A 24,124-nucleotide genomic window follows, 5' to 3' on the forward strand; every position below is an offset into this window, starting at 1 on the left:
TTCTCATAATTATGATTAACGAAATAGGACTCAATATCTTGAAATATGACTGATGACACTGCTCTCCATAGTAACACAATGGTAAAAGTTCCGTTTTCTGTCTGTGTTGCTCCATTCTCTGAAAGCCTAAAAATCTTACCAATAAAAGCAGAAATTATTCCAACAGGAGACACAGCAATGATTTCATTCAATTAGACATCAATGTGGCTATCTGGGCTATTAAACTCCTCATGCTTTGGAATAAATACTCAAAGATATTTGTATTCAAAAAATCGGAGTTATTTTACTCACTGGAGTAATTGGTCCTGACAACTAAGGAGAAATTTAAGTGCAATACCACAGTGGATATAAAGAAGTATATGTCCGTAGTTCAGAGAAACCCTTATGGTATTTCTTAGTATTAGCATGTTCTGTCAGTAAATTCAATGGAAAACCACAACAAACCAATCAAAATAGGACTACTAACGACCCAGATCTTTCATGCATGCTGTTTTGGCTTAAATACAAGGCAAAAAGCCAGAGTCAATTAAGGTACCCACTGAGGTTAAAGGAAATAAGAATTGAGTATAAAAAGAAGCTGTGTTTATACAATAAGACCTGTTACAGAAATTACTAGATTTATTCTAGTATGTATTTATTATTGTATTAGGAATATATGCCTCTATGTACACATCTTCATAAATCTACCTAACTGTCATTGTTTCTTTATCTTTGTGAATGAGAATTCCTGGAATAAAGCAGTGTCTGCAAAGGCTGATTGATTACAACTTCAGGGATGTCTAGAGAATGAAACATTGCAGGTTCAGAGAATAATTGCAATTTATGTTGATCTATCTTTAGCCTACTGAACAGTCATTCCTTCCCTCATTCTGTGTTGGACCTAATATTCTATCACTAACACATAAAACCATCCCTAACATTCTAGCAGGTTTTAGAAAAACAAACATTTGTATGTATTAATGAACCCAAGTTTTTTCATTAATCAGAGGATTAAAATGTTCATCACATAGTATCTTAGGCCTGGAGCTAGGGTATCTCTGCTTTGCTATAGTTACCAACTTTATTCTTCTAACAACATATTTTAAAAGCATCTTAATTTATGGCTTTCGTGGTTCTTTTACTGTTGAAATCTTTATGGAACGGCTTCCACATTGGAACATGAACTCAGAGCAACATAAATCTGTGACACCAGGTCATGGTTACTCATATTTGGCTCCATAATGAGTTACTTTTTGGCCGTATGGTTACATTGACAGCTTTTATCTTCTTACTAAAGAATATTAATACACTGACATTATAATGTAATTGTATTATTAACTTTAAAGTATCTTTGGGAAGGTGTGGTGCCTCATGAGTACCTCCCACCCAGCAGCAAGTTAACTGCTCACAAATCCTTGGTGATACAATGTTGCTTTGTGGGCACCTCCTGATAGCAGCAGTTAGCTGCCTACAGATCCCTGGGGAGGGGCAGTGCCTCATGAGAGATTCCAAAATTAACAGTTAACTGTCTGTGATTCCTCAAGGAAAGGCAGCCCTTTATCTAAGCCCCAGATATCATTAACTGCCTATAACTCCTTGGGGTGTGTTCAGGACTCATGAGCCCTTCTTCTCCTATTGGACTCAATCTCGTGTTCTGCTAAGCATAGTGACCACTTCAGGGACACTGAGATTATTTAGAGAAATTTCTATTTGATGTGGCTATTGTGGAAAGCTATCTCCAGTTACCATATGGCCATTGCTCTCTTGAACTTCTGTTCAAGCAGAAGTCTGGGTAATACATGTAGGAATGGTTTTTAAGAGAGTGGGATAATCATAGAAAGAAGCAACATAAATCAGATCAGGCTGACTTAATTGATATGGGCCCACTGAGTGGATATTCTAGGTTGAATATGGAGGCTCACACAGTTTTAAAAGATGTCAAAAGTTCATTTCAATTGTTGGCTGAAGCTTTTGTGAAAAGATGTCCTCATGAGGAATAGTTAGTTGGAGATGCCTGATATCTCTTGAGTGGTATGTAGTAAAACCTAGAGAAACTCAAAGCAATTCCACTAAAATCAGGAACAAGACAAGGCTGTCCACTCTCTCCTTGCCTATAGTACTATAATGTCTAGTAGAGCAATGAGACAGCAAAAGGAGTTCAAGAGGATACAAATTAGAAAGAAAGAAATCAAACTATCATCATTCGCAGATGATATGATAGTATGCATAAGTGGCCCAAAAACTACTTGGGGATTCCTATACCTGATAAACACTTCAGTAATGTGGTAGGATGCACGATTAACTCAAAAGTATCAGTATCCCTCCTATATACAAATGATAAAGGGGCTGAGAAAGAAATAAGAGAAATATCAACCTTTACAATAGACACAAATATAAAATATTTTGGGGTAACAATAACTAAACAAGTGAAAGACCTGTATGACAAGAACTTCAATTCCCAAAAGAAAGAAATTGAAGAGGACATCAGAAAATGGAAACATCTCCCATGCTCTTGGATAGGTAGAAGCAACATAATAAAAATGGTAATCCTGCCAAGAGAAATCTACAGATTCAATGCAATCCCTATCAAAATCCCAACACATTTCTTCACAGACCTTGAAAGAACAATACTGAAATTCATATGAAAAACAAAAAGACATGGAACAGCTAAAACAATCCTATACAATAAAGGAACTTCAGCAGACCTCACCATCCCTGACTTCAAACTCTACTCTAGAGCTACATTAAGAAAAACAGCTTCGTATTGGCATAAACACAGACAGGCAGATCAATAGCATTGAAATAAAGATCCTGGTATCAATCTACACACCTATGAACAACTGATTTTTTTTACAATGAACTCCAATTTTGCCACAGTTCCTTTTGCCACCAAACTCTATGAGGAAGATGTAGAAAGTAGGTAAAAGCTGAATGAAAGGTTGATTTGCATTAGAGCTGAGAAGCCATGTATTTTGGAATATCTCCAGTCTTAAAGTTATCTGATATTTTTCTGGAGGAAAATATTCTTATCCTTGTCAGCATATAAACTTTTACTCTGTCCACCAAGAAGCAAATTCTGTATTGCATGAACTTCTGTTATGTAATTGAAAAGATATCTCAAAACTATTTCTTTAGGAAGTTAAAAACTCATGGATATGCTTTTCTCAATCATTACTTACTTATTTTAAACTGTTTATACAGAACCCTTTATAGCTAACCACTTTTAGTTTCTATTAAACTGTTTGCTTCTGTGAAGTTCACCATCCTCACAGCATTTCAGCTGCTGAGAAATATGCTAGGACATTGTTTTGCCTTCAAAACCCCCAAGTTCTGGACACCCAGGGCCATACATTTGCCCCAGAAAAGCCTGGTTATTGTTCTAGCTCTTTGGAATAAAGGCTTTCAATTAGCTCTAAGTGGTTATCATTGGTGGGCTATTGGTAACTTAATAGGAATATACATTGTTTATAGTATTTGTTTAGCTCATTTATACTTATGTATGAATGTGAATACTCAATGGATTGTGATAAACATTTGTTCCTAGGTCATGGACAATGAAGTTAGAAATTCAGTGACTTTTAATGATTAAATTGAAGGAAATACTAATGACTTAAATCTAAAGAAAAAAGTCTAAAGTATATCTTTTTTTTTCAAGTAAGAAATGTGGTAATTTTAAGCACATAAAAATTTTCATGAATAGACTATAGTTTAATGAATTTCATAGGCTTGAAATAGTACATTTGTTTCATTTGCTGTCTCATAGAATTTATTGTGAATGTATTAACTACTAATCTTCAACATTCACTTGTGGAAAGGAAATGTTTATCTGCTCTTGGCAATTCAAATGGATAACTATTGTTAATCCAACTTAGCATTTATTTTCATTTCCTCTATTTGGCTTATCTCAAAGGGAAAACTCATAGTTCAGATTATTCAGTTTCTAAATCCTTATGAATTCAGTAATTACTTGGAGATACCTAGCTATGAAATTTTATATCATCTTCAAGGCAATAAATCCAATTTACATTGCCACAAAGTGTCATGTTTTAATGTTAGCCTTTTATTCACACAGGATTTCTTAGTAAACCAACATTGTCTTCAACAAGTAACTGAAAATAAAAAAAAGAAACTAAATGTCATTTACATGACTTTGGTAAGTAATTTATTTGTAGTAGAGGATTATAGGGAAACTAATGCTAACATTGATTTATTGAGCAGCAACTTTCTCACCCAATTCTTTCTGCTAGTGAAATCTCTTGAGACCAGGGAGACATAGTTTCCCCAAAGTCATTAGGCATCCACACAATGACTATAAATTACCTTTAATATGTATGTGAATAATTTTCAGTTAGCCATAGTCACAGTGCATCTCATGCCTTGATTATATTGAATCACCAATTACCTTCTCATGTCTCAGAGCACCCTCTCACTTCTCTGCTTTATTTTCCCAAATGGCTTGCTTCCAGTATATTTATGTTTTTGTGTGTGTGTGTGTGTGTACAGAATTCTCCATGTATGATAGAAAATGTGTGATATTTTGCTATATTTGTCTTCCTTACTTCAAGGAGCATTTAAATAGTCCACAAAAAAGAGGCAGACAGATCTCTCTGACTTCAAGACCAGCCTGGTTTACAAGAGCTAGTTCCAGGACAGCCTCCAAAGCCCCAGAGAAAATCTGTCTGGGAAAAAATAGTCCAAAAATTATAAATTCTTTAAACATACTCAGCTCGCGGATGGGTAGTTATTCATTGTTTCCCTGTATCCATAGACTATTGGCAATTAATTCTTATGAGTGTAGGGGCATGCCATTTTCTTCTGTGTTTTAGTTACTGAAAAGTAGTAGCCAGCCCATGTTACAGTAAGTCACATCCTATCATTCTCATTCAAGCAATTGTAACTAAAATCATTGGGGAAGGAGAAGGGATTGATATATAAAATATGATTGCATTTAATTTAAATTTAAAAAACAAGAAAAATTATTTTTCTTCAAGGGAATCTGACTTGGGAACCAAACTACTCTTAAAGATAGGATGCCAGTCCAGTAGTAGATGGCCTACAGCAAAAAAATAAATGGCATCCTTTGAGGTTCTTTGACTCATAATGTAAGGAATCTTTTTTTTTCTTTTTAAATGAGAAGGCTTTATGGAAGTGATTAGAGCATGAAATATCTGACTTAATTGTTAATGCCTTGGAAGGCTGATCATTAGTGTCATACTTGGGAAGTAATTAAAATTAGGAAACAGGATGTGATTAGGGGAACTAGTGCACAGAGAATGTCCCTTAGAAATACAATCCAGGCAATGGTGGAGAGGATAACCTAAAAACCCTCCCCCTAAAATGAGATTGATGACTTCTCTTTATGCCATCCCAGAGCCCTCACCCAGTGGCTGATGGAAACAGAGACAGACATCCACAGATATACAATGAGCCGAAATCGGGAATTTAGTTGAAGAGAGGGAGGAATGAAGAACGAAGGGGTCTGTACTAGGATGGAGAAACCCACAGGAACTGTTGGCCTGAACAAGGGAGAGCACATCGACCCCAGATGCTGTCCAGGAGGCCTGTACAAGACTGATCCAGACCCCTGAACATGGATGTCAATAAGGAGGCCTCTGTACTTCAGGGAGCCTCTGGTAGTGGATTAGTATTTTTCCCTGGTGCAAGAAGGGACTTTGAGAGCCCATCTCACGTGAAGGGTTACACTCTGGCCCTGGACACATGGGGAAGGGCCCAGGATCAGCATAGGAAGACTTGGTGGACTTTGCAGAGCCCCCGTTGAGGGCCCTACCCTGCCTGGGGAGTGGTGGGTGGATGGGGGGGGGTGGGCTGGGGGTGGGGGAGGAAGTTTGGGGGTGAGGGGAGGGAGAGGGAGAAGGGACTTGAAATAAGCTTGTTCCCTAACTAGAACTAATAATAAAAAATAAAAAAAAAACTTGTCATGAAAAAAAAAAGAAATACATGTGTTGTTTCCAGCGCTTTCTTGTCTGTCTCACTTTGGGTCGAGCAGTTTTTCTACAGTACATCCTTCTGTCAAAATGCATTACCTTATCAAGTTGGAAGAAATGGAGGCAATAGACACTCACAGAAACCCATAAAACTGAGAGAAAAATTCTACCCAGGCCTGTACAAATGACTTAGTAAAGTGCTTGTTGAGAAAGCATAAGGAACTCTGTTTGGATCTAGAGTACACAGATAAAAAGTCAGGTATAGCCCTGCTCAGAGCCACCTGAGACATGTAGACTGAAAATCCCATCATGGCAGGGTCCAGACCACCCAGAAAATGCCAGTCATCACCATAGACCCTTGTTCTGAACCCCAGGACAAGGTAACCTTGGGCTGGTTTCTGGCCGGCCCTCCTGTACACTGCTTGTAGCCACCTGAGGCCTGGAGTCTGCAGATCCCTTCCTAGCATGATGGAGATCACCCAGAGACTGCCAGACAACACCATAGTCCCTTTCTCTGCCCACAGGACAAGGAAGAAGAGAGCCATTTAAAGTATTCTACATTCCTCAACATACTGGAAGGGAACCTTGGTCCTGTACCCCCCAGAAGAGGAAGAGAATCATTCTGCATGTACTAGAAGAAGGAAAGGAAAGAAGACAATATAAAAACACATTCAACAATAGAAAAATCAATATGACACCAACAGAGTCTAGGAACTCTTCACCAGCAAAATCTGAAAATCCCAATGCAGAAGAGAATGACCTTAAAAACAACTTCAAGAAAATGTTATAAGCCCTCAAAGAGGATAGGAGAATATCCATTATCGAAATGGAAGAATAAACAAACCAAAAATTACAAGAAATCAACAAATCTCTTAAAGAAAGCAAGGAAAGACAAGAGAAAACAATCAAACAAATGAAGGAAACCATACATACATTTCAAGACATGAAAAATGAAATAGAGACACTAAATGAAACACAAACAGAGGAAATACTAGAAATAGAAAATCTGAGTAAATGATCAGGAACTATAGAAGCAAGTCTGACCAACAGAATACAGGAGATGGAAGAGAGAACCTCAGGCATTGACGATATACTAGGAAAAATAGATTCATTGACCAAAGAAAATCTTAAGTCGAACAAATCCCTAACAAACTATCCAGAAAATATGAAACACCCTGAAAAGACCAAGCCAAAGAATAATAGGTATAGAAGGTGAAGAAACCCAACTCAGCGGTGCAGAAAACATATTCAACAAAATCATAGAAGAAACCTTTGCCAACCTAAAGAAAGACATGCCAATGAAATTACAAGACACCTACAGAACACCAAATAGAGTGAAACACACAAAAATTTCCCTTGCCACATAATAACCAAAACCCCAAACATACAGAATAAAGAAAGAATATTAAGAGCAGCTAAAGAAAAAGGTCAAGTAACATATAAAGGCAAACCTACCAGAATTCCACCTGACTTCTCCATGGAAACTCTGAAAGCCAGAAGGTCCTGCATAGATGTTCTACAAAAACTAATTGACCACAGATGCCAGTCAAGACTACTATACCCAGCAAAGCTTTCAATCAATATAGATGGATAAAACAAGATATTTATTCAATGAATGCAACAGACTTAAATAATACATATCCACAAACCCAGCTACATAGAAAGCTCTGGAAGAAAAATCCCAACCCAAGGAAGGTAACTACAACCAGAAAAACATAGGCAATATATAATTGCACTTTACCAGCGGCCAAAAGAAAAAAAGTAGTGGAAATACACACACACATTTCCACCAGCAACAACAAATCCAAAACAAACAAGAATGAACAATCAATGGTCATTAATATACCTCAATATTAATAGTATTACCTTGCCTATAAAAAGACACAGGCCAACAGAATGGGTAGAAAGACAGAATCCATTCTTCTGCAGCATACAAGAAATACACCTCAACTACAAAGACACATGATACTTCAGAGTAAAGAGTTGGGAAACAATTTTCCAATCAAATGGACCCAAGAAATAACTGGGGGTAGCAATCCTACCGTCTAACAAATTAGACTTTAAACTAAAAACAATAAAAAAAGACAGAGGTCATTTCCTATTCATCACAGGAGAAATCAATCAAGATGAAGTCTCAAATATGAACTCCTCAAAAATAAAAAATCTAAAGGAAAATGACAATTTTCTGGAAAGATATCACTTACCAAAATTAAATATAGAACAGAAAAAAATTTAAATAGACCAATAACCCCTAAAGAAATAGAAGCAGTCATCAAAAGTCTTCCAATCAAAAAGAGCCCAAGGGCAGGTGGCTTCAGTGCAGAATTCTACCAGCAATTTAAAGAACAGCTAATACCAATTCTCCTCAAATTGATCCACACAATAGAAGCAGAAGTGTCATTGCCAAACTTCTTTTACTAGGCTTCAATAACCTGGATGCCCAAGGCACACAAAGCAACAACTAAGAAAGTGAACTACAGACAAATATCCTTTATGAACATCAGTGTAAAAATACTCAATAAAATACTGGAAAATCAAATCCAAGAACACATCAGAAAAATTATCCAACATGATCAAGTAGGCTTCATCCCAGGGATGCAAGGATGGTGCAACATATGAAAATCCATCAATGTAATTCACCATATAAACAAACTGAAAAAGATAATTCATAGCATCATCTCACTATATGCTGAAAAAGCCTTTGACAAAATCCAATATGCCTTCATGATAAAGGTCTTGGAGAGATCAAGGATAACAGGAACATACATAAATGTAAGAAAAGCCATATAGAGTAAACAAACAGCCAATATCAAACTAAATGGACAGAAACTCAGGGAGATTCCTCTAAATCAGGAACAATACAAGGCTGCCCACTCTCTCTATATATATCTCTTCAATATTGTACTTGAAGTTCTAGCTAGAGCAATAAGAAAACAAAAGGAGATCAAGGGGATACAAATTGGAATGGAAAAATTCAAAATTTCACTATTTGCATATGATATGATAGTTTACATAAGTACCCAGAAAAAATCTACCAGGGAACTCCTATAGCTATTAAACACCTTCATCAAAGTGGCAGGATAAAGGATTAACTCAAAAAAATCAGTAGCCCTACAATATACAGATGCTAAATGGGCTGAGGAAGAAACCGAAGAAACATCACACTTTACAAAGCCACAAACAACATAAAATACTTTGGGGTAATGCTATATATATATATATGAAATTAAAGAAGATACCAGAAAATGGAAAGATCTCCCATGCTCTTTGATAGGTAGGATCAAGATATTAAAAATGGCAATCTTGCCAAAAGCAATCTATAGATTCAATGCAATGCCCATCAAAATAACAGCACAATTCTTCACAGATCTTGAAAGAATAATAATCAATATTATATGGAAAAACTATTACCCAGGATAGCCAAAACAACTCTGTACAATAAAGGAACTTTTGGAGGCATCACAATCCCTGACTTCATACTCTATTATAGAGCTATAGTCCTAAAAACAGCTTGGTATTGACACAAAAAATAGGCAAGTAGACTAATGGAATTGAATTTTAAAATCCTGATATTAACCCACACACCTAGGAACTTCTGATTTTTGACAAAGAAGCCAAAACTACACAATGGAAAAAAGAAATCACCGTCAACAAATGGTGCTGGCATAACTGGATGCTGGCAGTTAGAAGACTGCAGATAGATCCATATCTATTGCCATACACAAAACTTAACTCCAAATGGATCAAAGACCTCAACAAAAATCTAGCCACACTGAACCTCTTAGAAGAGAAAGGAGGTGGTACCTTGGAAAGAATTGGTATGGGAGACCACTTCCTGAACATAACACCAGTATCACAGACACTGAGAATAACAATTAATAAATGGGACCTCCTGAAACTGAGAAGCTTTTGTAAGGCAAAAGATACTGTCAACAAAACCAAACAGCAGACCACAGAATGGGAAAATATCTTCAGCAACCCCACATCTGGCAAAGGGCTGATTTCCAAAATATATAATGAAATCAGGAAGCTAGTCACCAAAACACCAACTAATCCAATTAAAAAATGGGGCACAGAACTAAATAGACAATTCTCAATAGAATCTAAAATGGCTGAAAGACACATAAGAAAGTACTCAACATCCTTAGCCATCTGTGTGAAATGCAAATCAAAACAATTCTGAGATACCATCTTACTCCTGTCAGAATGGCTAAAATCAAACACACCAATGGTATCATATGCTATAGAGGATGTGGGGAAAGGGAACACTCCTCCACTGCTGCTGCAAGTGCCAACTCATACAGCCACTTTAGAAATCAGTATGGCGACGCCTCAGGAAAATGGGAAGCTGTCTACCATAAGATCCAGCAATTCCACTCTTAGGCATATACCCAAAAGAAGCATATTCATACAGTAAGAACATCTGCTCAACCATGTTCATAGCAGCATTATTTGTAATAGCCAGAACCTGGAAGCAACCTAGATGTCCCTCAACTGAAGAATGGATGGATGGAGAAAATGTGATACATTTACACAATGGAGTACTACTCAGTTGGAAAAAACAATGGAATCATGAAATATGCAGGCAAATGGATGGAGCTAGAAGAAACCATCCTGAGTGAGGTAACCCAGTTACATCAAGAAAAACATGATATGTACTCACTTATATATGGATTTTACACATAGAGCAAAGGAGTAGCAGCATATAATCCACATCACCAGAGAAGCTAGAATACAAGGAGGTCCCCAAGAGAGACATGTTTGGCCCCCAGAGTAGTGGAAAGGGACAAGATCTGTTGAGCTAATTCAGAGCATGGTGCAAGGGGAGAGCAAGCTAGCAGAAAGAAAGGGGGAGAATAGGGGGGAGAGGAGGACATGAGGGAGCAAGAAAATTTAGTCAGGGGAAGAATTGAAGAGAGTAAGAAAAGAGATACAGCAATAGAAGGATCCATTATAGGTTTAAAGAGAAATCTGGCAGTAGAATGGTTTCTTCTAGTTCCATCCATTTTCCTGCATACAATAGACTCTGATGACACTTTATGGAAGGCCTCACCATCCAGCTGGAGGAGAAAGGATATGTGAAGGCAGGGTTTTAATTGTGGGGGGTGGTAGGGGAGGACGGGAGGGAGAAGGGAACTTGGATTGTCAGGTAAAACAATCCTGTTCCTAATTCAAATTAAAAATACCTGAAGAAAAATATTGTTACAGTAACAAAAGAAAATAATAATAATAATGTTAAATAATATAATAGTGTAGAGAGAGGTTTAAAGTAAAAATAAATTTGAACCTAGTTTTGTATACTATAATGAAATAACTCCGTGTAGTAGAAAAATAAAGTTACTTTCAAATGTGTGAGTCAGAAAGATTACTATGTAAAAGTATCTTAATGAAATACAAAATATTTCAAATTATCCCAAAACTCAATGAGAAAAGCAGAAAAAAAACACAAGTGATGTAGAACAACACAATAATTCCAAGCTAATATTGTTTTTGTTTGTTTGTTTGTTTGTTTGTTTGTTTTTTGAGACAGGGTTTCTCTGTGTAGCTTTGGAGTCTATCCTGGCAGTCACTCTGGAGATCAGGCTGGCCTCGAACTCACAGAGATACAACTGCCTCTGCTCCCGATTGCTGGGATTAAAGGCGTCTGCCACCAACACCCAGTTCCAAGCTATTATTGTTAATTCACATTTAAAACAATAAAATTGGTTATGATTATAAAAACAAATTCCTAATCCACTCAATTTGGAGAGATAAAGTGGATTTCAAAATACTTTGTTGAAAGTCCACTTCAAAAGTTTCCACTGTGGAAATGAAGGAAGCTATAATATCAGGCTCTCATGACAATATAGGAGGATACTGGGGCAGAAGGATCTGCAACGCAGGCCAGCATAGATTACTTAATGAGGTTGAAGATAATATTGATTACATAGTAATAATACATAGTATTAAGCATATAGAAATCATTCCTTTGTTGTTGTTGTTGTTTGGTTTTTTGAGACAGGGTTTCTCTGTGTAGCTTTGGAGTCTATCCTGGCACTTGCTCTGGAGACCAGGCTGGCCTCGAACTCACAGAGATCCGCCTGCCTCTGCCTCCCGAGTGCTGGGATTTAAGGAGTGCGCCACCAATGCCCGGCTAGAAATCATTTCTTAAAAACGTTCCTCCATTACTCGTTGGTGGTACTGCTTGCCATTGGATCTTAATGCCACCACAGCTTTTTCTCGCTTTTATTTCCAGATCTAATTTAAAAAATTGTTTGGGCAAATCTAAACTGAAACTGGTTTTATACTTTTCCCAGCACCTCAACTCTTCTCCTCTCTCTGGCATCTCCCAGCAACTCCTTCTCACTCTCACCCCCACCTTTTCACATTTCATCCATCTGTCATTCTCACCCTCGTTCCTCAACCTCCCATCCATTTGTCCTATTCTTACTTCTCAAGTTCCCCAAACCCAATTCATATGTCATTCTCCCCTTTACTTCCACCTTCCCCATATCCAACCCATTTGTCCTTCTCCTCTTACCTACCCTGTCCCCTACACCCAATCCTTCCTCTCACTCTCACCCCACCTCCTCCGCACCCCATCCATCTTTCCCTCTCCTTATTCTCATCACACCTATCTCCCTGCCATCTGCCCTTCTCTTACGTCCACATACCAATCCATTTGCCCTTCTCCTCATTCTCAGTCCCCACCTCCCCTGTATCCCACTCATTTCCTCTTCTCTTCCACCTGCAACCCTCACTCCTAGTTACCCTAGCTTGAAAATTGTACATTATTTGTATAGAAAAGATTGGAGAGGCATAGCTTCACTCAAAATAATAAATAAAACACAACAGATAAAGAAAGCCACAAGGTTTATTGTTCTGATCATGGAATTACATGTTGGAATTACATTGCGTATCGCTCAGTCCACTCCCGGGCTAATTTGTTGTACTGCCTTATATCTTTGCGGTAAACTTTCGCAATTTCAGGAACCAGAGGATCATCTGGGTTTGGATCGCACAACAGAGAACAAATGGAAAGCAGCACATTTGAAATAGTAAGTGCGGGTGACCACTCAGAACTTAAGATATCCAGGCAGATACTTCCATTTTTACTAATGTTAGGATGGAAGATTCGGGTAGTAAATGAAATTTTGGGGGGTTTGTAGGGGTAATTGCTTGGGAAGTGGATCGACAGGAAAAACACGCCTCCTTGATAGGGGCTGTCTTCGGGCCCCATTATGGTTGCTTGCCAATGAAACATATTTTCTGATACGGGCCCCGCCGAACACTGGGCCGGGGGATCTTGATTCATGGCAAGTAACTCCTTTTGGATCCGCTTAAGCGCCACTCTCTCCATACTAGGATGAACTTTCTTGTTCACTGGGTGTGGCAGCTTGTAGATTACTCTGTTGAACCTAAGGTATAGAGAGAGATGAGAAGATGATGATTAGGCTGAGGCATAGTTCAAGTTATAAAGGCATAATTCAGAAACAGAAGCGGCAGACAGAGAGTCAAGGCCTGGAGGCATTACCTCCTTAGTTCTTCCTAAAGAGTTACATAAACTCCGGAGATTTTGGGGCAGGAGCTGGAAAATCCACTTGAATTGCTGGGAGGCTGTGATCCCAGGAGGCACAGGCCCCCTAAGGGACCAAGAGCTCGAGCTCTGGGCGGCCTGCTGCTGGCAATATCGCAGAAGAAGTGACTTTACTGTCAGAATGGTTGTACCAGAATATTCTGTGAGGTCACAATGAACAAAATGACGAGTGATAGACATGTGAGGTGAGCGTGGGGGTCAACGTAGGGTCATGTGGGTGGAGCTTAGGGGTCAATACAGAGTCAGTATGAGGTCAGCATGGGTATTAACTTTAGAACAATGTGTTAGAGGAGCATGATGGGAGCAAGCGAAAAATGACTGATGCTGCCTCTGCCTCAGAGCCTCATTCTGCAGTTGCTCTTTGAGCTAATATGTAGAGCCACAGTGAACATCTTCTACCCAACTCCCCTTGACTCATTACAATGTCTTTTTAATTTTTAATTTTTATTTTTATATATTTAAGTTGAACACACTGTGGTCCTTAATTTTATATATTTCCTAAGGAAGATATTCTCGTGTGTAAAAAATTTTAGGGAATTTAATATTGAGATAAACCTTTTTAAAGTAGATATTGGTTATATTTTTATAAAATTTAATATAAATTAAAGTCCTCAAAAATTCAACATTGAAATTAAAAATGTAAGTTTTGATGAAATTCTCACAACAAAGGGGGAGAAAAAAATAAGCCATTGCTATTGCTAGCATTTAAAAGCAATAAATTTAATTTCAATATAGTAGTTATAACTAATAATACAATACTGCATTTCTATTATAATTTCATCGAATGGTTAATACTGCTCCTAATTTTTTAAAAAGTCCTCTTGTAAAGGTTCTATTCTAGGGCATAGTTATCTATTTATTCTTTTTGATTCTGGAATATTCCCATAGCTGTCTGATTGTTTTCCACTGGTACTTATGAAGAGTGCATTCCAAAGCCTTGACTAGTACTACTAAGTCTTCAGGACATTGACATTGACTCAAGACAATTTGGAAATGAGAAAGAGGAAAATGGGACATGAAAGTAGGTTCATTTTTGTTATCTTGAATGATTTAAGGATGTTAAAACACTATGATGTGTTAAAAGAAGTATAGGCTTACTTTCCATGGAATATTGTAAACTACACGGACTTACTTTCATGTACAGAAAACCTGTATTCCCCAAAACCCTTTTTCTCTAGGAGGTGAATAGTGAGAAGCTGGAAAATCTTTGTAAAAAAAACCCAATGATTTATTTACTAAAAAGAGGAGTAAATAAATGGGAAGATAAGGGATATATTGTTTTATTTCTTCTTACTCTATTTTTTTAACAAGTTCTCACTATGTTTCCCTGACTTTCTGACATCAAGGTCACTGTCTGTAGACCAGGCTGGTCTACATGTCACACAGATCCACTTGCCACTGCCTCCAATAGAATAATTGATTCTTATTTCCATTCAAGATATTCTATGTGTATGTATACATGTGTGTTTACCAGTGAAATATTACTGAGTAAAATATTAATATGAAATATTTTACAGTACTCTCTTTCTTATCTCTTCTTTGTATTCCCCGTTTTCTTCCTCCTCCTCATCTTCCTTCTTGTGGTAGTACCACTGTGTCGAAGTACCAGAAAATAGATAGCTAAAAATAATCAAATTTAGTTTCTCTCAGTTATTGAGGTTGAGTTTTGAAATCAAATTGTTGTCACCATATAGAGCTTCTGAAGATAAAGAATCTATAATTACTTCTCCCTAGCTTTGTAATTTTCGTTGTTGTTATTATTTTGTTTTGTTTTTCTACTTTCTAGTGAGTAAACCTAGGGTCTATGTTTGACAGGTGAATGCGGTATGAACAAAGAATATTTACACATTCATTTGAATATAAGTTATGATTTTCTTTGTTTTGTTATTACAGACCTTCATGAAAATGTGTGACTTTGAAATATGGATTTGGGGAAATCCTAGTGGTTTCATAGGCCATGGTTGCTCATATTTCATACTAGAATAAACTACTCTTTTTCCATTGGGTGATAAAACATGTTTTGTTATTGTTCTTCATTGAAATTATCTAATGGTTCTTTGCATAATTAAAATATCTCTCAAAGTGTGTTAGAATTAGCAAGGAAAAAATAAGACTTCAGATTCTACCCATTGTTTGGAAATCAGGCTAAATAAACAAGTTAATTACAAGCTCTATTTTCTTACTAATAAAATAATACAAAGTAATTTTCTGCCAATTTGTTTAGGGAAAAAGGATCACATTTTCCCCATTTTCTACATTTACTTCTTAGGCTATTTGGAAAGAATTGCTAGCACTATATTTCTACAAATATTCAATCTGTGTAATTCCTAAATGGTAGCCACGTTCCTTGCTATTAATTTTCATTTGGGCCATCATTAAAATAATATTAAACATGGATGCTTGCAGCACTCATGAGATTAGTGAAATATCTGTCCCTTTTTCTTACATGACCCTTTAATATTCTTCCAATTCCTGCATACTTACCAACTCTAAATTAACTTCCACAATTTAAGATAGATAATTGATAAACATAAATGGATGAGTTTTTAATAGGTAAATAATCAGAATAGAAATAGATTTTTTTCTTCTTTTGTGCCAATTAATTTTTAGGATTTTCTTTCCAGTACATTTTCATGGGATAAAGTTAACAAAAAAAAGAGTAAAATTCAAACAGCAATGAGAAAACTGACTCAAAGTGACTAACTACTCACTCACTCAATGTCTATACAAAGGAAATTAAAATAACTTACACTTCTACTTTTGACCCTTGAACTAAACATTTAAAAATGTATGGCTTCCTTCATTTAACTAATACCCTCTTTAGGCAACATTCTACACTACCTCTAGTAGAAATGTTGTTAGGCATAATGAGATGAAGGCAGAATTGAGCCATATGATGTATATTCATTGATTATAACACATTTTTATAGCACATACGCTAAAATTTGCAAGACAGTAATATCCATATTAATTTGATTGACCATAAACTTTAAAATTAGTCATAAGCAAATTGGTTAACATTATAAAGTTTCTTTTTTATATTTCAATCATTAATAAATATGTGCTGATAATATATAGTGTATACCATCATAGTGTATATCATCAAGGTCTAAACAATATTAGTTCAGCAATAGGAAATGAGTTTTCAGAAAAATCTATTTTCTAATCCTTATACCATTTTAAACTGTTGTTTGCTCTTCCTAGAGTTATTTCTTTTTTATATATGCATTAAGTTTGATACACTGGGATTTTTGTGTAATAAAACTTGTCAATTATCTAACCTGATAGGATTTTCATGTAATATTGATGTACAAACCAACATAATTATAATTTCAAAAATTATCTGCAGAGATAACTAAGCAGCTAAAAGCATTTGGTGCTTTTCCAGAGTGCCCAAGTTTAATTCTTAGCACCCACACAATGACTCACAACTGTCTGTAACTCCAGTTCCAGGAAATCTGACATCTTTTTCTAGTCTCAATGAATATAAACATGCATGTGGTGCACATATACACATACAAGCACATACATATACATTAAATAAAAAACAAAACAATTTTCAATGTTTTAATAAAGGATATATGTATTCAGAAAAAAACTGAATATGATATGGTGTCAACAGAAGAGACTACATAGTGTTAATATATGTTTGCCTTATAATCATGAAAGTTTACACATATATGGTACCAATAAGTTGTGTTTAGTGTATGTTCTTTCTCACTATTAGAAATATTCTTGTTTAGTTTTTATTGCTTTGAAATTTACCACAAAAATCATAACAATTAGTTTAAATCCCTACAGCATTGAGTAGTAGAATCTATTGAATATGATTAGGCTATGGGGCCCACTGCTCTAATGAATGGACTAAGCTTGTTATAAAGTAAATATTCCCACCAATTGCCACCATTAAATCCAAGTATTGGGTGAAAGTCTGGAGATTTGGATGAACAACAAGACACCTGGTCCACTTTCTGAGAGAATGTCTCTCACCTTTATTGTCTAGCAGCCTTATATACAAACTTACAAAAACTCCAGGTCAAAGGGTTCAGAACAGGATATTGATCCTAGTGGGGTGAGGTCAGCAAAACAGGAGGTACCTGTGGTTATTCTGGAAAACAACTCTTAGAGACCCAGTGGGAGCTGAGTCCCAACATCTCCCCCTTCTTTACATATAATAAAACAGTTATCAAGTAAGAACTATAATATTTTAACCATTCTATCTTAGTGTGTTACAATAACTATCTATCTTCAACTCCATCAAAGGCCATAGAAGGATAATATATAAACTCTAGAACCAACAGAGACATCTTTCTTTCTAGGCAGTCACCCAAAGTTTCTTGGTAATGTTGGGTCATCCATCTTTAGCCTACAGGCCACAATGTTTCTGGCAGACTTCTCACCAAAGCAGGAATTTCTAAACTGTCCACTGCATTGGAAGTTTTTCCATTACCTTTTTTCTGTGTCCTGTGGAGTATCTGGCAGACTCTTTCATGAAGCAGGAACCCTTTAGGACGGTCCATCAGCAGTCACTTTCCTATGGGTCCTGTGTGTCCAGTTTATAAAGCAACAGTTAAACAGTTCAGGCAAGAGAATCTTCGTGCCCAAATGGCTAGTCTTGACATGTCAAAGGCAAACTCCTTAAGGATTTTCTTTGATGCCCATCTTCCTCTCAGTTGTAATTGGTGTGCCAGAAGCAGATGTGTCTCACTGTCAAGAAACACCCTAAATCATTTAAATTCTATATATTCTGTGAATCTTTGAAAGGTTTGAAGAATATCTATATATCTAGAAAACCTAACTAATATCAACAAATGAATATCCATTCCATTACAAAGTATCAGCAAATGAGGAGCCATTCCAATACAAAGTATCATTTCTATATCATTCCTCCTTTTTCCATTAAAAAAGTGATTGATTGTGATCACTACCATTTCTAACCAACTTAATTTAAATGAAAATAAATATTCAGATCACCTGTGCCATTGCTTCAGGGGGTCCGCCCCATGAAACCACACCAGTCTAGAAGGAATCCACAGCTCTTCACCCTCCGTGGAAAAAAAAAAAAAAAAAACAGAAATTTCCCTCCCAAGTAACCTGTACTTTAACAACTTTTAACAATTCCCCAGCAACTAAATGATTTAAAGACAACACAATAGCATTCTTTTGTTAACAGTCACACTTTTATGATCACACTTCATACACACGTGTGGCCACACCATACATACAGAACATACATAAATCTTTTGAACAAAACTCACAAAGGAGAGGAGGTGAGGGGAGTGATGGCCATCCTTACCATAGCTTGGCATCTTTGGGGGGTCTTGAGGACTGCCACATCTTTTTCCAATCTTGTATGGTCTTTTGTAGGGCCTGGGTCTTTTCTTTATCCACTTGGACATATTCTCCTTTCTCATCCAATGCAACAGATAATGTGGATGGCTTGAAATGAGGGCTCGGGGAGACTGGGTGGAAGTCCAGGGCTGTGTAATTCACATTCCCAGTACTCTTTTTTGGAGCTGGATTGTTAGTGCCACTGGATACAGGGGATGAAGACATTGGGTTCTTCATAGGGACATAGTTCTCCTTACTGTCTCCAGAGTCTGTGTTGGTGATTCTTTGTGTGGAGATGGAACCGCAGTACTGAGAGAAGCTGGAGTTAAAGGTGTGGTTGACTGAGGACCAAGATGTGGTGACAGGTGCCTTGAAAGGGAGCTCATTGGTAACAGCATTGTTTCTCAGGTCAAGGGGTGTTGGCTTTGCTTTTCCGCCAGGCTTGTGGTGGCAATTGAATAGAGGTGACTGGATCTCACTTCCTCAGCTGGAGCCTCTATGATTTGGAAGGGGTGTGGATGGGTAGCCTTGTGTGTGAAAGTGATAGGGCACTGTGCTCATGGGGCTGTCAGAATATGGGTTTACAGGCACATAGTTTTCTTTAGAGTGAGCACTGTCTGATTAACCCACAATAGTCTATTCTGGAGATTTAGCAGACCAGCAGGTGTTTTCTCCACTTCATGTTGGGTATTTGTAGTCACTGACTAGAGGTCTTTGTTGAGGGCTGCCCCACCGAGGTCTTGGTGTACTGTCGTGGGGGAGCTATGGCTGAGTCCACTAGGAGGTCTCCAAATTCCCTACACAGTGTGTTGCTGGGTGTCTTGAAGGTGTACACATCCTCTCTATCTGCCGCATACCCTGTGAGGCAGCCCTTGGTGTGGCTGTGTGAAGTCAGGCTATGGAGGAGGTTAAAAGCACTGTCATTCAATTCTATATTATGTTGGCTTTGCTTGGGAAGGCTATAGAAGCCATGGACCTGACCCCTGACCCTGTTAATGCAGTGTCTATTGCCCTGGGCAAGTTTTGTGTGGCCGTATCACTCTCCTGTCGGGTGCCCTGAGAGAAACTGGCACTCCCTGCATTTTCTGTTCTTTGGCTTATGCATTGGTGCAAGTGTTGATACTCCTGAGATGCACTAGAGGGCAAGGCAGGCCAGTTTTACACAGGGGACTGGCTAGAGTGAGAATGAGCTCAGGACTTCCTTGCTCTGAGTAGGTGCTGACTGGAGCTGCTGAACTCAGCTGGAGAAGAGTGGAGACTGTGACTGACTGAAAAGTGCTTTCTCAGTGGAGTCTGTGCTCTCTTTAGTCTGACTGAAGCCACAGATCTGGCAGATGCTCAGGACAAACCTATTCATGTTGGCCTCTTTCTCAGACACCAGATACAAAGTGCAATCGTTGGTCTTGATATCAAACATAAAACGCTTTCGGAGCTCTTTTTGTTGAAGGTCAGGCCTACATCCAAATGCTTACATAAGTTTAAGTTGATAATCTGCAGGGTTTTCTTGGAGTGTTCATTCTTATAGTATTCTAGAACATCTGCGTCACCATTCATCTGACCTCTCTGCAGGATAAACCAGCATTTCTACCAAGCATAGAACCCCAACTTTTTCTCAGGAGGCAATTTCTCCAGCCTGTGCACACCACATCGTTGCCAGCTGACTGCAGCCTGCAGCGGGATCAAGTGGCCAAGCTCACCAGCTGCTGGGTCAGCTGGCTACTGGTGCACAACTCAAGGGAGGGATTCCTCAGTGGAGGATTTCCCATATTTCTTTAATAATTTTTATAACATTATTACTTAATTCAAAGTTAAAATGAGATCTTGCCAGTACCTTGTCTCTTTAAACTTTCTTTGTGTATTTTCTCTATTTCAATCCAACTCCCTTAGGAGTTTAGGCACCCTTCCAGTACCTTCTCAAACCAACTCTCTCAGGAGTTGAGGTACCTGCTTTCCAGTGTCTTTACAATTTAACCTTCTTAGGAGTTGAGGCACCCCTTCTCCAGTGCCTTTACAATCCAACTCTTCTTGGTGTTGAGGTATCTATTTTCCACAACCGTTTTCCAATCCAATTCTCTTAGGAGTTGAGGTACCTATTTTCTAGTACCTTTTGCCAATCCAACTCTCTCAGGAGTTGAGGTACCTATTTTCTTAGAACCTTTTGCAATCCATCCTCACAACTCCTTATTTGCTAGCCAGCCTTCTAAGGGTGATCTCTCAGGGTCCCCTTTCTTTTCCAATCTCGGTGTAACCTCCACTATGGCCACCCTTAGCCACCTCTAAGTCGGAGTATTGGGCGAAAGTCTGGAGATTTGGATGAATGACAAGATGACTGGTCCACTTTCTGAGAGACTGTCTCTCACCTTTATTGTAGAGCAGCCTTATATACAAACTTACAAAAACCCCAGGTCAAAGGGTTCACAACAGGATATTGATCTTAATGAGATGAGGTCAGGAAAACAGGAGGTACCTGTGGTTATTCTGGAAAACAACTCTTAGAGACTCCTCGGGGGCTGGGTCCCAACAAGTAAATAGGTTAGTTATCTCGGGAATATGTAAGTTGTGACAGTGTTCTTTCACATTTAGGACTCTTTCAACAGTATCCATTTGCCATGTGACACTTCCTGTTATGTTAGGATACAGTAGAAATATTTTGTCACTTTCAGACTCCCAAGATTTGTCTTCTCTACTTTTAGAGCCATACAAAAAATAAACTTTTCTTTGACATCTTTGTATATACTACATAAATTATCTTTTAGCAAAAGAATAATAACTAATAGAATGGTTACTATTTATTATCAACTTGACTGGATGCAGGATCACCTAGAGATAGACAAGTTGGAGTAGGAACACTACTATAACTTTTGGAATATATATATATATATATATATATATATCTATCCTTGAGGATATTTGTCCAGCTCCCTGTTCAAATATTAACAAATATTAATCCATTTTATAAAGTTAATTTCATTCATTTCATTTATTCTTCTCACTCACAAATATTTTAAGTTGCTATGCACAGATAACTTAAATCATATAATATAAAATGTTGACCAATGATGCATTCTAAAGTGGGTTATATGGTATGGTTTCTATACATTTATTACACACACACACACACACACACACACACACACACACACACACACACTTTACTGGCATGTATATCTGTATCCCATACATACCTGGTGCCCAGAGAGGTCAGGTATGTATGGTATCTCTGGGACTGGGGTTAAGAATGGTTATGAGTTATACTGTGTGTGCTTTGCAAGAGCAGCAAGTACTTTTAAACAATAAGTCATTTGTATAGCACCAAGCTTAACTTAGAGAAAGACATGATTTATTTCAGGTTATATTTTCACTATCACAATCCATTACTCATGAAAACTGGGACAGGAATTCAAGTCAGAATTTGAAGCAGATAACACAGAATTGAGCTTCTTGCTAGTTCAATTCCAGATTTGTGATTAGCTTGACTTCTTATACAGTGCAAAACCACTGTCCCAGGGAATGGTGCCACCTACAGTGCCCTAACCTTCCTGATTCAAATAATCTGATCAGAAAATTTCTCCCATCAGTTTGCTGCATTTTGCTTTAAATGTAGAACTTAGCTTGTTCTCATTAATTTATAGAGGAAAGAGAACTATCTATTTTGAAGTTTCAAAACAAATCTGGTTAGTAGTGTGACTAACAGCATATTAAAATTTGATTAAGAATGTTTGTTATGTTTTGAAAATTTTAGAAATAAAATAGATGTTCTGCTTTGTTTTGATTACTGTGCATATAATACAGAGAAAGATATGCCTAATAATTTCAAATTCAAAATGGACGTTTGAGACTTATAAAATACCTTTTCCCCCTTTGGTATTCTAATATCTATCTGAAGGCTATTGAGTTTGTTCATAACTCCTTTTACAATCTGTTGTGCAACAACAACTTATTCACAAATTATCCTATTTATTTCTGCAGTAATCTGCTGTTAATAAGGGAACACAAAAGTAGGTTAATATTAACATGAAAATATATAGAAACAAAGGAAACTCTTTAAATGAAATGACCATTGTATAAAACTCATGGGCAATCAGGAATATGTTTCATCTTTGATTGAGATGATTAGAAATATGCTAAAGATGTAGTAGAACTTTCAGAAGTAAGCAGCTTAACAGAAGTTAAGATAAGCAGTTAGTGCTAAGCAGTTCCACACAGAAAGGCAGTTTAACAGAAGCTAAGTTGACTAGACATTCTGGATCTTTGGGCCCCAGAATACAGTTGCATAATTGCCCATGGGATTCTCCATCTAGGCTATCAAATTCTAGTTAAACTTGAAATGACCTCAGCATGAATATATGATGGAGGAAGCTCTGCACTGTCTAACCCCATCCAGAAAGAAGGTACTAATTCTATATACTTTTGTTTTTATGAGCAAATATTTTGCTATTTTTACAAATGCCAAATATTTTTAATGAATCCATTCTTTGGTGATATTATGCACATAGATAATAGACTCTGAACACATTCACATACTTTATCCAGACTCTCTCATTCCTGTCCCCTTTTTTCTTCCTACATGTCAAATTTCAGGTTTCCTGTCTCTAGCTTCCTTTTTATTTTTGTTTTGAATCTCAATAAGTTTAGCCAGAGCCTTCAGTATGAACATGAGTATGGGCCATTCATTGCAACATAATCCCATCACCCATTCGACTTGATGTTGACAGGTTCATTTAGGAGCAGGCCCATTGTAGGTAACTTGCACTTCTGTGAGTTCATGATTACAAGGACCATATTGTACCCAGAAGACAGTATTTAACCGTCCTTCTCCTCTTCATCCAGCTCTTATATTCTTTATGTTGTATCTTCTATGACATTTCTTGACCCTTGAAAGAGGTGACACAGTTCTCTCATTTAGAGCTCTTTATTCAAAAGTTACTTAGTTTCAGCACTTTGACTAGCCACGTGTCTACATCAACCACTTTCCACTGCAAAAGAGAATCATACCTGGTCAAAAGTGATATCAGCAGTTGTTTTTGGATATAAATGTAAATATGTAGGAGGCTGTCCCTCAATCCAAATCATAATATCAAGAGGTTCCCTAGAGCCTATCACCCCCACAGACATGGGCTTTTGGCCAGGTTTAGAGTCCAAGACAAGGATTTCCTTTTATGTAGTTAGGCTTAAAATCCAATCAGATAGAAAGTGGTTACATCTAGGAATTGTAAAGTCACAAAATCACCTGTTGGCATATCTTCCTTGCCAGGTCAATATTGAAAGATTCTGGTTAAAGCTATAGATTTTT

At 37.4% G+C, this 24,124-nt stretch overlaps 1 protein-coding gene across 1 annotated transcript; it reads right to left on the reverse strand.

Annotated features, from left to right (window-relative positions):
* Window positions 1–12,810: 12,810 nt before the first annotated feature.
* Window positions 12,811–23,598, reverse strand: LOC118239383 (ubiquitin-conjugating enzyme E2 E1-like). Its single transcript, XM_035449723.1, has 5 exons — window positions 23,525–23,598; window positions 20,181–20,285; window positions 19,565–19,727; window positions 15,016–15,092; window positions 12,811–13,321 (listed from the first exon to the last, which is right to left on the reverse strand). Exons 1-5 carry the CDS (start codon window positions 23,596–23,598, stop codon window positions 12,811–12,813), a joined length of 930 nt encoding a protein of 309 aa, XP_035305614.1.
* Between the last annotated feature and the right edge of the window lie 526 nt (window positions 23,599–24,124).

This window comes from Cricetulus griseus, chromosome X (assembly GCF_003668045.3).
Source record: "Cricetulus griseus strain 17A/GY chromosome X, alternate assembly CriGri-PICRH-1.0, whole genome shotgun sequence".
Taxonomy (NCBI): Eukaryota; Metazoa; Chordata; class Mammalia; order Rodentia; family Cricetidae; genus Cricetulus; species Cricetulus griseus.

Coding starts and splice junctions, on each gene's coding strand:
- LOC118239383 (XM_035449723.1), bottom strand. CDS start 23,598: ATGAACTCACAGAAGTGCAAGTTACCTACAATGGGCCTGCTCCTAAAT. Junction 19,728..20,180: donor AAAGAGGCCAACATGAATAG/GTTTGTCCTGAG, acceptor CCTCCTCCATAG/CCTGACTTCACACAGCCACA. Junction 13,322..15,015: donor GAGATAAGAAAGAGAGTACT/GTAAAATATTTC, acceptor TCTATACCTTAG/GTTCAACAGAGTAATCTACA.